Here is a 14,644-nt window from a genome sequence, read left to right as displayed (position 1 = left end):
AGACGATTCTGAGAATGCCTCCGAAATACACGATCAAGCAGGTGAGAAAAGTGAGGAGGAGAACTATGATTGGAGTTTAGAGGTTGTCAGCGTCGAAGTGAAACTCAGGTCAGCATGTGTTCATATGGAGGCCTGCAGCTACTGTGTCTGAGATCATCCACGATGGTACATTCAATAACTTAAGTTTTTCTTCATTACATTAACACTCACTTCAGTTTTAAAAATGTTGCTTTACATAATCTGGTATTATATTTGTGCCTCATTTCCCGTTCTTTATTGATCATGTTTTGAAAGAAATTCTACCGTTTGCATTATTTTCAAACAGATCATCCATCCGTCCTCTATCTGATCTAATACAGGCTGGTTATGGGTGAAGCCAGATGACACCCAGGACAGGTCGCCAGTCCGTCGTAGGCCAAACACACAGAGACAAGAAATCAAATATGTACAATTGAGGTAATTTGGGGACACCAGAAAATGGAAACTCCAAACAGGGAGACATGGAGTACAAACTACTCCGCCACTGCTCGAGAGGATCACTGGAACTAAATTAAAGCTTTTCAAAAGGGTCAAATTAGCACACTGTGATAAATATGCACGGAAACAATTAAATTGAACGAATTATCTTCATTTTCATAATTTTTAATACTTAACTCAAAAAGATCCTTGTAAGTTAATAAGCGCGCTAAATTACTGCAGCACCCCATTGCTTTTATTAAGTTGTAATATGATATATTCAGAGACTCCGTGCAGAGAGAAGAGCACAGATAATAATAAAAAAAAAAAAAAAAAAAAAAAAAATGGAGAGGACCTCATTCAAGACTGCGCGACTTGTTGAAACGTCTGCCTCGCAGCCACTCGCTGGACGTGAGAAATAAAGAGCCATCAAAGACGCTCCTCCAAGCCACGCAGCACAATCGTGGTATTACAGCTAATGAAATTTAGATCAAGTGTGAGCAGAGAGCCTCCGTCACAATGTGGCTTAGTGCCGCTCAGCCCAGGGCAGCGATCGCACTGAATGCAGGCCAGGGTTAACAATCATCCATGAATGCTAAGCTGCTCAAAGTATTCCTTCTGATGTTAAGCATTAGCCTCCGGCCCTCTTCCTTTCTCCTTTAACTTCAGCTCCTTCCCATTCCAACCTCCCATGTGCGCTTTTGGCCCATTAGGACCGAAAGGCCTGATGTTCAACTGCTGCTAAATAATTACTTTCTGACCATTCTCCGTGAGGAATGCCACCATAATTTGTGCCTGGGAACTGTTTATTGCACGCCGTGTTCTTTAAACACAATAACAATGCACAGTTGGCCCCTGCCTCATGCGCGCCAGATGTGTTTTGTAGCTTTTGGCAAACAAACGCACCGCTGAGCTTAATGTAACTCAGCATGGCAAGTTCAGTGTGGCGCTACTTAGCTCTCCCAAAGGCTATGCAAACATGCAATTATCACATTGAAGTTTATACGGTGAATTCCGCCTAAACTGTGAGGCTACATAGAGAGCGCAGCCCTGCGAAGTGTGCTCCTTTCAAAACTCAAACAGCGGGATCAGAGCGTTTCGAAACGGCGCGATCGTGCTTTGAAACCAGGAATGATTACATAATCCGGCCGACATCTTGCAGCACACTGCTGTGGAAATGATAGATCAATTTTCAGGCGTGCCTGCACGACTCTTAAGGCACCATTCGCTTTCTCTTAATCATGAAATGAGCTGCACGGCGGCTTCTTGCCTTTTTTATGAACCTTAAAATCGAGACCCTGAAAAAAGGGCGGTTTGTTTGTGCGAAGATGTATCCATAAAATGAAAACAGTCATCCGTAAAATTGGACCTCTGTAAAATCATCTCATCTGGCTTTGATTCATCCTGACAAGTTGACTGAACTCCTCTGGTTTGTGCCGGAGCCGTGTGAGAGAGTCGCTCCACAGAGACCAGCGGCTTACATGGGAGGTACATTAACTTACTTTCAGATTGCTGCTTTTTGCATTACACTGCAGTACATACACACACACACACACACACAGACACACACACACACACACACACACACACACACACACACATACACATATCTCCTCTGATAATACACTCTTGAGAATTTGACTGTAGTTAAGTTTCCACCGATGGCTGAAGGGTTTCATACAGTTTTCTTTACCGTTTCCTGACCCTGCAGTGCTTCACAAAAACTTAATTTCACCGCTCGCGGCTAACCGGCTCGTGTTCCACTCGACCTTTTTCATATAAGTTCTGAAAGACAGCAGGGCTTTACTGAGACTGATCCGCCGGCTACATGACACTGCGGCAAAGGCAGCGGAGATGCTCTCCATGTGACCCCTGACCCCCGCGGAGAGAAAAGGTCCCGTCTCATGTGCTGGATGCGAGATATAATAAACAAACAGAGCACAGATGGAGCGAGGGATGACACAGTGACCCGTTCATTAGTGAGGCTGACCCCACAGGGACAAAGAAGCTGTTCATTAAATGGACACTTGAGGCCCAGTCAGAGATCAGACTCTCTCCCCGACAGGGAGGATATTACACTCCAGATATAGGATGATCGCCATTGAGGGGCCTGGGGACTTGTGAAGGACCTGTTGAAGGCTCCCTGTGGCAACGAATAAACCCAAGACCTGCTGATTTTATTACCATTGAAGTGAGTTGGGTAAAATCGCCTGCTTGGCTTATTTTTTTCATTAGCACCTTAAAGTTTCCTCAAAGTGACTGGACACGTTTGCCTCAAAGGGAGAATAAAATTTTTATGCTCTTTGCAATCAAATGAACTTATTATGAAAAGAAAGTGAATTTGGCTTGCTCGTTGGTTTTTATAGTGAAAATCTGATATTTCTGTACCGTCATCATTAGACTGTGGGAAATTACTTTTTTCTCCAGTTTTTTAATGACGATGAAAGTCATATTTTTTTAAAAGCATATTTGCAAATGTACATCTGTCCCCTGTCATGTATTATGTAGCCATAGTGTATCTAAATGTACGCTCTCATGGCCAAAAAACTAATGTTCAAGTCTTGTTTACATGACTTTGATCGACTGAAAAACACATTGTTGCATTTTTTTTGTTTCAGAAAAGTTGCATGTTCAGATGGCAGCTGTTGTTTTACCCACTGAAATCTTCATTACATTCTGGTTCAGCAACATTTTCAGGTGTTTGTCACGTGTATCATCTTTGTATCCATGCCTGCAACCATCAACAACTCATAGGAACCATGAAGTTTACGCTTTGCTCTGTTAACGCCTCATAAATAAAGGGGCTTCAATCACTGTCCAACACAACCTTTTGACAGCCAAAAAAAGACAAAAAAAAACGTGTGGGACTATTTCTGAGGCTGCTTCTTTATTCTCTTACCTTAAAACACCCGGCCTGTCTTTCCCCCTGAGTGCGGTTTTATTGATACTGCTCGACAACTGTGGCACTTCCCTTTGATTCGTTTTGTGGAGCTGGGAGCTGGGCAGTGGGAGTGGGCGACCGAGAGAGTGCATTACTGTTATTTATTCTTCACGTGTGATAGCTTGAGTGTTTTGTCTCATGATGATATGCGTTTGGGAGCCCTTTGGAAATGAGATGTCACCTCTCAGGAGGCTCTACTTTCAATAAGTTTTGAAAAACTTCAAAAAGTCATTCTGCAGAAAAAACGGTAGTCGGACCAGCTCCTCCAGGAAGCCGGTTGTTGCCATAGAAAAAGTGTTTTCTCTGTTTTGTCGTGCTCAGTCTCCATGGAAACGTGACCCTGCACCAGCTGGTGCAGCGTTTAGACCAGAGCAGAGAAAGTGGGCGTGGACCAAAGTATAATGCATTCATTTACACTTTGGTTCACATTAACAGTCATTCTGCTGCCAACATAAATGCACCTTTGTAGATGACTCCTCTGCTTCTGGTGTCAAACTGATCTAAAAGAAAGATGAAAAAGCTACTGAAATGTTACATGATTAACTAATCTGTTTAAATTGAGTCTGTCTAAAAACAGTGTGAGCGTTTTTCCTCCTCCTGGTTTCCTTTCTACATTTACTTTCCCGCCAGGTAGGGAAGTAAATGTGGCAAGCCCCGCGTGTCTCCCTCGTCTGCCCCGGCCATCACCTCTGTTCTGTTTCCGCTGGCTGCTTTTGTTCCAGAGCGCTGTCGTGACAGCTGTTACAGCCTCGACACGAGCTCTTTGACAGAGTTCACCGCTCCAGACGCACATGAATGTTTAATTCTCCCTCCAAAGCAAATCCTACAAACAAGAGGTGTTTTAGTTGAGCACAAACAACCAACAATGCATCACTTCGTGTATCACACAGTCTGCTGGACAGGGTTTAACTTGCATGTCTACAATGCTTCTTATATGTTGAGCTCACCTACAATAAACAGTTACAATACCGCAAAAAGGCCAAGACAATATGAAAGAACCAGAAAAGAAACTTAAAACAAAAAAACCCCAAAAGAATTTCGGGGAAAATTAATCATAATGAAGATAAATCATAAATAAGTATAAATTGATGGACCTACCTGACTTCCTCTCTAAAAAATACTCCCTTTTTAAATCATACTGTTTATCGATCAAACCACAAATCGGTCTGAGCTGAAGCCTCTCAGGGAGTCAAACTACAATTTGAAATGTTCTTTTTGGCTTCTGATCTTAGAGTGACTTTCAGTGTGAGCGAATGAAAGATAACAGCTCTGCTTCGCTCTGATACCATCACTCAGTGTGCCTCGACTGGTCTGCGGTTGAAAAAGTCTTGATAATAATTGTAAAATGGAGATAAACTTGATCCCACTGTGTGGAAAAACCGTTCAGACATGAGATATGTCAATCCGCAGAAAAACACACACTCTGGAGAAAAACATGTGTGAAGGTATTTTTAATATATAACTTAGACAATACGTTCTTTTCTTAGTGACAGTTATGTCTCGAATATATCTATCTATCTATCTATCTATCTATCTATCTATCTATCTACATGCATAACACCAAAAAAATTTGATTTTATGATCGAATCTCATAAAATGAGGGACTTTATTGCAATTGTTTCATTTAAAAAAAAAAGTCAGTTGTGGAAAATATTCGGTCATGGTTCTGTCTGGTGCACTCTCTTCAAGGCATGCGGTTTATTTCTTGCCAAAAGTCACCTTCCCAGGATCCTCCTGGGTTTTTTTCTAACTTGTAACTGTAAAATGAAAGTTTATGCTTTTGCCACAAATGTTCAGCTTGACTCAGGTCAACAAGGTTTTTGGATTTTGATGGTAAATAACTATTTCAATCACATGAGTTTCCCATTTTTACAAAGGCAAAGTCTCAAATCATTACCTTTTATGACTTCCCTCAGCTGTCTTTACGGCGTATTATATACGAGTCCGGACGGACATTAACGTCAGCCACGGGTTTGCTGGCTGACGGAGGGACACGAGTTTTATTTGAAATATTTCCAGAGTGGAACAATGAAGGGCGAGCACATCATCTTTTGATTGGCCTGTTTCCCTTCACCGCTAAAAGAGAAAAATGAAGCGTAATGACCATGACTGATACTTTTAAATCAAAGGGAATTGTCACATCAATTATTCTTACTGTTTATTCAGCGATTATCCAAGGTCACAGGAGACTGGAGCCAACGTGTTCGCAATTTTGTTAAGTATCGAGCTCTGACACGGACATGCCACCAGTCTAATGGGGAACCATATATTTTCTTAAGAGTCCAATATTTTTGGCCGAGTCGTTTTTCTCCATTCTACCTGCTCCTGATTGAGCTGCGACTGTTGGACATGAAATCTGACAGGAGCATGAACTCTCCAGAGGTTATCAGTAGCTGCGCTATCAGCGATGAGACTCAATCTTTTTGATGGTAAAACTAAATTTACATTTAGATTGCACAGCTCCGGGTTTTACAAACATCTCTATTCACAAACAGCTCAAAGAATGTGCCGATGTTTGAGTTTCAGCAAGATGTAAATGTGCCAATCAATGTTTGTGTCTGTACGATTGTTTTGTAGATTAGGAGAGATGCACTTTTTGCACGTATAGGGAAGTGGAAAAAGTGGATAATCAGCAAAAATCTACAATTCATAATCACCATTTAAATGCATAAGGCTGCTTTTCCACCTGCTGTTTTCAAGGTTTGAACACATTTCTGTTGCCTGAAGAGTCTGTTGAACCATGGTGAAGGAAAACACGAACAACCACCAACAAACCAGGGGCCAAAATAAAGTCAAAGACTTGATCCCTCAGTGATATTTTCATAAACACCTGACGACCAACAATTCAAATCCTCTGACCAACTGAGCTGAATAAAGCCCAAAATATCTGAATACATCAAACACTGTGCAGGAAGTAGTGCATAAAATAATTAATTCCCATGTTCTTGGGTTGCACAAGTACTAGCCATATAAATACAGTTCTTTCCATGTTCTCTTGCTCAGAAGTAAAGGAAACATGACGCTTCTGCAATCCGTGGATCAGACCGGCTCAAGTACCGGTGTGAACACGAGTTTGACGCCTCCACACTTGTCAGTATGGAACGGGATGGTCGTTTGCTGAGCACCAAAATGTGAATTGGTCGTCTGCATACTGCACCGAATAAAGGAGAGTCATGTTGCCATGACGACTTGGGAAGCGCCTCGTTTCCGTGACTGCTGGGCATGGCGACATGGGAAATGACATGTTTCCTTGACAACATGGGGATGGTACATGTTTCAAGACGACTGAATGTGACAACATATTCACGTTTCCATGACAACTGTGCAAGACAACATGAATGACAAATTTCCATGATGAAAGGTGCCTTGATTGGTTTGTGTGTTTGACACAATGAAAAAGTTGAAGTTTATAAAGAACAATTTCTGAGATTTAATAAAACTATAACACACTGGAATATGAAAGTGATCCAGCTGTTGGGCATCTCGGTCTTCAGACTTTCGGTGCAAGTGTCACGTTCACCCTGTGGCGCAGCACTCGGCCTCACCTGGGTCGACCTTAAAGCAGCAGGTGTAAAAGCACCATGAAGTTCTCATTAAAAAATCTTCTAAAGCACACGCTACAGAGCAGAGTGGCAGTAACTGATGATGCTGTGGGTAATTTTTGCTGAACGAGTGATAGATGGGGGTGAAACGCAGTTTGTTTTCAGCCATGTGTAATGGTGCTGTCAGCCGGCATGCAATATTGAAAAGCTAGCTGTAGGCTACCAGGGTTGCACATTGATTCACATCCGAGGGAGAACGGGGCAAGTTTCAGTTTGTGTGTAAACAGTGTGACTGCAGTTCTGAAGAACTGAGTTCACATTTTTAAAGATGTATAAATGGAGAAGATGAAGCCACGGCTGGTTTTACCTAGGTGTAAAGTGGTCAAAAAGCTTTCATTTTCAGTGAAAAGCAGTTTAGTAGTAGATCTCTGAACTGAGCAGTGCTGAGAGGCTGTCGGAAAATAGTCTTTGAGGAGAAAACTTCGATCTGGTGTGAATTGGATTTGGGTGGGAGGTGTTTTATTTTGGTACTTCAGAAACTGATTCTGCTACACTTCAGGTTTTACTGAACATTTTTTTTCTCCTGCGTTTTCTATGTCTGAAAATTCGATATCGGCGTCGCGATGGCTCTGCCTTTGATAGTTAGTTTTGTGAAGGACAAAACTTCCAAGTCGCAGTTTTTTCTGTCATTGGATTAAAAATAAACATCACACAGATTTTATGAGCCGAGACAAACACTGCGTTCATTTCGGGTGTGCAGAACTATTTCTCTCTGTAAATCTGCTTTTTTTAGCACCAGTTTCAATGAGTGAATGATAATACAACTGCATGACTGCAGCTGCAGATTCTTCTCAGGGAAAGAGATGAGGGTAGACGATCAGACATTGATTTACTGTGTCGATACACTGAGAATAAGAGCAGCAATTCAAACTGCGTTGAGACTCCGGTATGTGCAGCCTCGTGTCCACTGAGGATAGATTCACATCAGAAACAAGACTGCAGCCTCACCACAGGCGTCCAAAGCTCCGGAGCTGCCCTCACCTTTAATGCCCACTCCCAAAAAAAGAGACACTCCCAGGCTGACCAATGTCAAATGTTCAAGTAATTTTCAAGCTTTTCAATCAGTTTGGGTTCTTGGTACAAGTTGTATTGACAACCTTCAGTGGAGCGGTGCAGAGACCCTGTGTTGATTACTGTTATTAGACCTGATTGGAGAACCGTCTGAGGTGGACTCAAAGATCCAGGTTGGTTTTAAGGGTATCGGCTGTTTGGAGAAACTCACAAAATTTAGTCCCATGTCAGTATCCCATCTCATAGAGGTAGGCAACTATAACAATTACATAACACAGTATGTGCTGCTAAAACAACTGGATATGCTTCGAATAAAGTTATTACCAGTGGTGCCCCCTCGAGTGGTCATTGAGATTATGACAGGTGCAATGTAGAAGTGAGGAAGGAAGTTATAGTGAGTTTGGTTATATTAATTCAAATACTTTCACTGTTAAATGTGTGAAACCAAAGTCAACCATACCTACTTGACAGTGGTTTGCTTACCTGAAATTCTAAGTAAACCATAGTTATTTTTGACTTTCTGGAAAAACTGAATGAGGTTACATAAGTAGGAATGAACAGATACTTATTCAGAAAAATAACTTGGGATACTTGTGCCTCTTTTCAGTGTAATGCACCATTCACTCACCTCAAAGTTTCAGTTTTGGAAGGAAGTCACTTTATAACCTTGATATTAGCATTTCTATGAGGATTTTGATTTATTTTAAACTAAAACTGAGAAAAAATGCAAACAGCCATGAAGAGGAGCTAATAATTTATTTAGCAGGAATGTGGTGGATGCAGGCCATGTAACCTCAAGATGCTGATAGGAGCATTTAGTTTGTTTTGGGAAAAATCAGGCTCTACTCCAACAGCCAACTGGATTTTATTTAAATAGTAACTGTAAGGATAATAACATCAGCTAGGTTTACAGTTGAGTCACTGAACAGAATGCACACATTTATGCAGAGTAAAAAGTAAAAGTAACAGGCTTAAGTAACGTGGTCATTTTAACGTTGTTGTAAATTTAATACCAGTAATTGCCTTTATTTCATATTGTGTTACTACCAATCTTGCTAGCCATGAGATGATTAGTTTTTTTTTAATGTAAAAACGTGTTTTAACTATGATAAAATACAATTCTCATAAAGAGATTATTTCAGCAAACATGATTATTGTCTAATAGGTCAATGTTGGTTTGACACCATAGATCACTTCATCAATCAGCAATTTACAGATCTACAAAACCATTTTGAATGTCGTTGAAACTCAACCTACTTTGCTATTCAAAAGATATGTTCAAAAAAATATCATATGCAACCAAATGATGCACAGAGGTGTTTATTTATGCATAGAACATTTTATTCAAAAGATGCAGCAAATGTTTTTTAGTCAGGGGAACCGGGTCTGAGATTTAAGGTTTTGTTTACACAGCAAAACAAAGCATAAAAAGCATCGAGCAGCACTGGGCTTGTTAATCAAAGGAGCAATTATTAATTAGCATTAGCATCGCCACCATCTTCTTTTCATAAATGATCAGCAATGTTATTTACTGTGCATCCAAGAGTCCAGTCAGTTCTCAGTACTTTAATAACACTAGAACCACGGCTGTCAGATTCATTTTATTTCAGAGATCTCATTACACGGCTTGAGTAGCAAAATCGTGAAAAGGCAAAAGGCCAATGTGGAGATGCTGAGGCTGGAGCTTTTGTTAGCCACGCCCACCCATACACACACACACCCATATACACCTCAACCAGATTGAGAAGTGACCCCATAGCCTGCAATGAAGCAGGAACAAAAAGGAATCTAACCCTCTTGTAGTTCTGTAAATCTTCTGAAAGACCGGAAATCCTCCCCAGCATGGCTTTGATGCTAATGCTGCTTTAACAGCATTAAGGTAACTTGCTTTCCCCGTTGCATCAATGACTGCATCCCTCAAGTCTGGTCCCAGTGTTGTTTTATGGGCCACTAACCAGAAAGGAGCAGTTACTTTTATTGAGCTGATCTTGGTCTATGAACCACATATTTATCCAGTCTGTTCCAATAGTGTCTCTACTCACAGTCCAAAATCCACTGGTTTTAAATGAGCATGCTTTCATTGAAAATGGGTCACATATGTATAGCTCTAATATTAGGACATTTGCAGCTTATTTCTCCAAAAATGTCTGGCATTATAGGTTTGAGAAAACATTTGTCAAACAGAAATAAATATTGCATTTATTTGGGTTATTTTTTAAGCGAGAGATTAATAAACACATTAGTTGTGCGGGTGGATTTTTTTTAAACGTTCCTTGTGGTAAAGGCCTGAGCAACAGTGTGGCTCACTGATGCATTTTTAATATATTTTTTTGACAATAGTGGAGCTTTACACCAAGAAGGGATAAAAAATATTAAGCTGTGCTTCACGGAATACAGTATTGGAGAGATAAAGTCACCAGATAGCCAGCTCTGGTGTTTAAGGCTAACAGGCCCTGCAAATGGTTTGTTATGTTGTTGTTGTTGTTTTTTTGTTTTTTTTAAGTAAAGGCAGAGTGAAATACTGCAGTCCTGCTCCTGGAGTGTTTGTTAAATCTATCCTGCAATTAGTAAATGGGGACAAGAGAAGGTTGTGCCAGACGCTTGTGTGCCACGGCATAACTTGTATTGATGTGTGTGACAATTTCTGTAGCTTGCCAGTGTGGTTTGATAAATGCCACAGATAACTCACAGCCTTTGTAAATTGGCTTTCAGACGTTTCCCTTTGATCACCTATAATCTCCACTGTTGCACGCTGTATGTGCGTCGCTTAATCACCCCCACCCCGCCCCGCCCCCGCCTCCACCGCGCTCACACACTTTTCGCCCTGCTCTGAAAACTGCTGTGTCTGAAGAGTGAGGTGACAGATTATTCTCATCGGATGTGACACGTTTTCCCTGCACTCGCACATAATCTGCTGCAGGTTGCCAACAGCTTTTCAGCACCTTTTTATGTCAGGACCATATCAAAGGCGCGAATTCACAACGTGATCCTTTACATTGTATGTTGTGCTTTATTTTCAGCCGACAGCAGGTTAGAATAAAGTGTCTCACTCTCACTTTATGGATTTCTGGTTCGAAAGTACATTGATTTCCATTGATAGTTGCTAATGAAACTGGTGGTTGTTTGTTAACTCCAACAGTCAATTGCTGTGCTGTAGCCCAACATTGCAACCTTAAGCGATATGCCACCTTTTCCAATCGCAGCATCATTATTCACAGATAATGAACTAGCGCTAAGAGAAGAAATCTCACTCTATCTTTCTCTGCAATTCGTCTTACTGAGCACCTGACTGTGTGAAGCTGAAAGCTCTATGCACTTGTGTGTTTTGTTTTTTTTTCCTCATTATAATCTGTTCATTTCTTGCCCAGGTCCATGGGGGAGATGCATGGGCAGCGACTGTGGCCCAGGTGGCAGCCAAAGCCGGGCAGTCTGGTGCGCCCATGTGGACGGCTGGACCACGCTCCACACCAACTGTGACCAGGGCCAGCGTCCCTCCAACCAGAGAAACTGTTTCCGCGTGTGCGACTGGCACAAGGACCTTTACGACTGGAAACTGGGTGCCTGGAATGAGTGCGTGCCAGTGTCGGCAAGGACCTTTGGGACCCCGCGGCTGTTCACATGCAGCGGAGGCGAAGAGGGCATTCAGACCCGAGAGGTGGGCTGCATACTCAAGTCGGACGGGTCTCCAGCAGAGGATGCCATCTGCGAGTACTTTGAGCCCAAGCCTCGCCTGGAGCAGGCGTGTTTGATCCCCTGCCCTCAGGATTGTGTCGTTTCGGAGTACTCGCCGTGGACGTCCTGCTCTAAAACATGTGGGATGGGCCTCAGGAACAGAGTGCGCAGTGTGCTGGTTCCTCCACTTTTCGGAGGCGCTATCTGCCCCAACTTAACTGAGTTCCAGTCTTGCAAACCGGGGGCTTGCACGGGTCCGGAGGGCATGTACAGTCTCAGAGTGGGACAGTGGAGTCCTTGCGCCCTCCCGCCGACTCGGACTGCACGCCAGGTCAAACGGAGAAAGGGGAAAGGTCAGGGGCTCAGAGAGCGGGCTGGAGTTAAAGATCCCGAGACGAGGGAGCTTATCCAGAAGAAACGGACCAGGAACCGACTCAACCGGCAAGAGAGCCCCTTCTGGGACATCCAGGTGGGATACCAGACTCGGGATGTGGTCTGCATTCATAGGAATGGGAGCGCTGTCGGACGCTGGTGAGTAATGTACATCTGCATGTTCTTTTGTTTTTTTGTCCTGAAACAATAGTAAACTGTAACGGCAACAGTTTTCTTCAATAATTTTAGAAAAGTTTATCTACATTTTCTGTCCGTAGTTTTAATGTATTTTTTGCTGCTTGACGTCAGTTGGTCTCAAAGCGCGCTGGCCCTTAAATCAGTGGATTTTCACCACCTCATCACGATGCTAAATTTGTCCTCATGATTTGGTCGTCTCCCTGTCAGGATGTGACGGATAGGGGTGGATGTTTATCGTCTGTGTCTTTTGCGCTGCTGTGCTGTCGCAGAAATGAGGCAAAGCTACCAGTACAGTGTATTTGATGTCAACTTCCAAGGATAGAAGGGAAAAAAGAAATAGTCCTTTTGTGGCACTACATCAAACTCAGCCTTTACTTTGTGTAGCGCCTCTCAGAATGAGGCAATTTTCTGTCTTTTCTGTCTATTCTGTGGTTTGAAATTGACACGTAATCATGGGGTTTATGAGAAAGGAATGAATAAGGCATTAATTCAAACTCCCAGCTGAAATAGAATTGCTCAGTCGCAAAGTCATAATACACCAGTAAATTGACTTAAGTAAAAACTACTTTTTTCTGTATATTTTGATTGGAGTTTCCATTTATTCATCCACCTTTTAATATCCACACAGATAGACGATCACCAACAGACTCAGTAACACCTCAGGGCGGCTTTCGTCTGTTCGTCCATCCATCTTCCAAACACTTTTCTCCAATTCAGGGTTTCAGCTGACTGTGCTCAAAGGCAGGATACAGCCTGAACAGGTAGCCAGGCCGTTCCAGGACACATAATTAAGAGATAGTCACATTCACCCCTATTGGCAATTTTGGATCAACAATAAATCTTGAACTCATGTTTTTGGACTGTGAGAAGAAACTGAAGCACCCTGAGAAAAACCAATGCACAATCCACACAGAAAGGCTGACCAGGCCTGGACTCAAACCGGGGATTCCTAAATGTGAGGTGAAAACCCTAACCACTAGCCACATTCGTTCACACGCCAATGCCAACCTTGCTCTAATGCAAGACGCTCAGGCACAACAATTAGTGCATATAGAAAGCAATTATATGATATTTACTGACAACATAATCATTTTGGGTGTTTCAATTTTATTGAAATAATGGATCAATTTGCCAGAAAAGTAAAGATTTACAACTGTTGAGAGAAACCGCTGCATAGTTTTTGTGAATAAAATGAATTATGAATGACTGCTATACCTTTTTTGATAAGAAAACTGCACAAAAACTGTAGGAAAATATTTCTGATTACATTATTGGCTCCAGTTATGCCATTATGGAATACTTTCTTTGATTCTCCTTCAATAATTTAATAATATAAATGTAATAAACAGCATTTAATTTACTGTCAAATTGGCTCAAATGTGTCATTCTACTGTTGCCAAGTGATTACAATATTGGCTTTTTTACATTTGAAATTATCTCAGTTATTAAGCTCTATGAAGATTTTATTTGCCATTTCTATAATATTGTGGTTGTTACAGTGTCTTCTTCGAGGACATGTGGACAAGGTGACATGAGGGATTGAACTGATACTTTTTTGACTGGAATTCAAACCACCTCGGCCACATAAGCCTGGGTAGATAAGAACAGCTTATAATGAGAACTGAAACTGGCGTGCATGTCTTTGGAGTGTGACAAAAGTCACATTCATGCATTTGAAGAACATGCAAACTCCACAATGAACCTCCACACTGAGGCCAGAGTCCTAACCAATATTTTTTGAGATGCAGTTTAGAGGATAACAATACATGGCTTCAGATCTCAAAAGTTAAAATGCAGCTGTTTCATCTGGGATATATATATGAGAGCCTGTGAGGCAAAACTGGAACAGGTGAAGAAATTGTTTTGAAAAGACTGTCCCTGGAGAACGAAAGCTAAAACAAGCAGGTAATTTTAACAATACCATAAAGTGAACATTTCGAGTCATATCAAACAAATCACTGCTCAAAATAAGTGAGTGAATTGCACCTCCAGTGCTCATCATTGTCCAATTGCCTGCTTTAACAGGACGAGTGCTTCCATTGATAATGTTAAATCCAACTGGGACGCAGCCTTTCGCCCTTCGCATTTTTATTGCCGTGAGTTACAATGTTACACTGTCTGACTGAAAATAAGACAGATCAAATAGCTTTCAGTTCCCATGTGCAGGCCTTTTTTGCTTGAAATGCACATCAAATATTTACTCCTTGATATAAATCTGTTGTGGAAACGCAACATCATGCAGAGATCGTAAATTTAAACCATACAATAGGTTAGGAGCGTGGCACAAGGCAAGCAATAGTATTGTGTTAATTAAACATGTGTTAATCTCATTACTGCTTAAATGATGTGAGGACATGTCGATGTCTAACCTCTCTCCTACAGAATCTGGTGA

The 14,644-nt window shown here is 41.7% G+C and overlaps 1 protein-coding gene across 1 annotated transcript in view; it reads left to right on the top strand.

Moving 5' to 3' along the window:
• LOC115396398 (thrombospondin type-1 domain-containing protein 7A-like) overlaps positions 1-14,644 on the top strand; it is a 130,144-nt gene that overhangs the window by 68,424 nt on the left and 47,076 nt on the right. Inside the window, 1 exon segment of the mRNA XM_030102272.1 lies at positions 11,379-12,213. Coding sequence (XP_029958132.1) covers positions 11,379-12,213 — 835 coding nt within the window.

The sequence above is a fragment of the Salarias fasciatus genome, chromosome 11, assembly GCF_902148845.1.
Source record: "Salarias fasciatus chromosome 11, fSalaFa1.1, whole genome shotgun sequence".
NCBI classification, from domain to species: Eukaryota; Metazoa; Chordata; class Actinopteri; order Blenniiformes; family Blenniidae; genus Salarias; species Salarias fasciatus.
The sequence above is the reverse complement of the archived record's forward strand: the minus strand, read 5'-3'. Positions and strand labels throughout refer to the sequence as shown.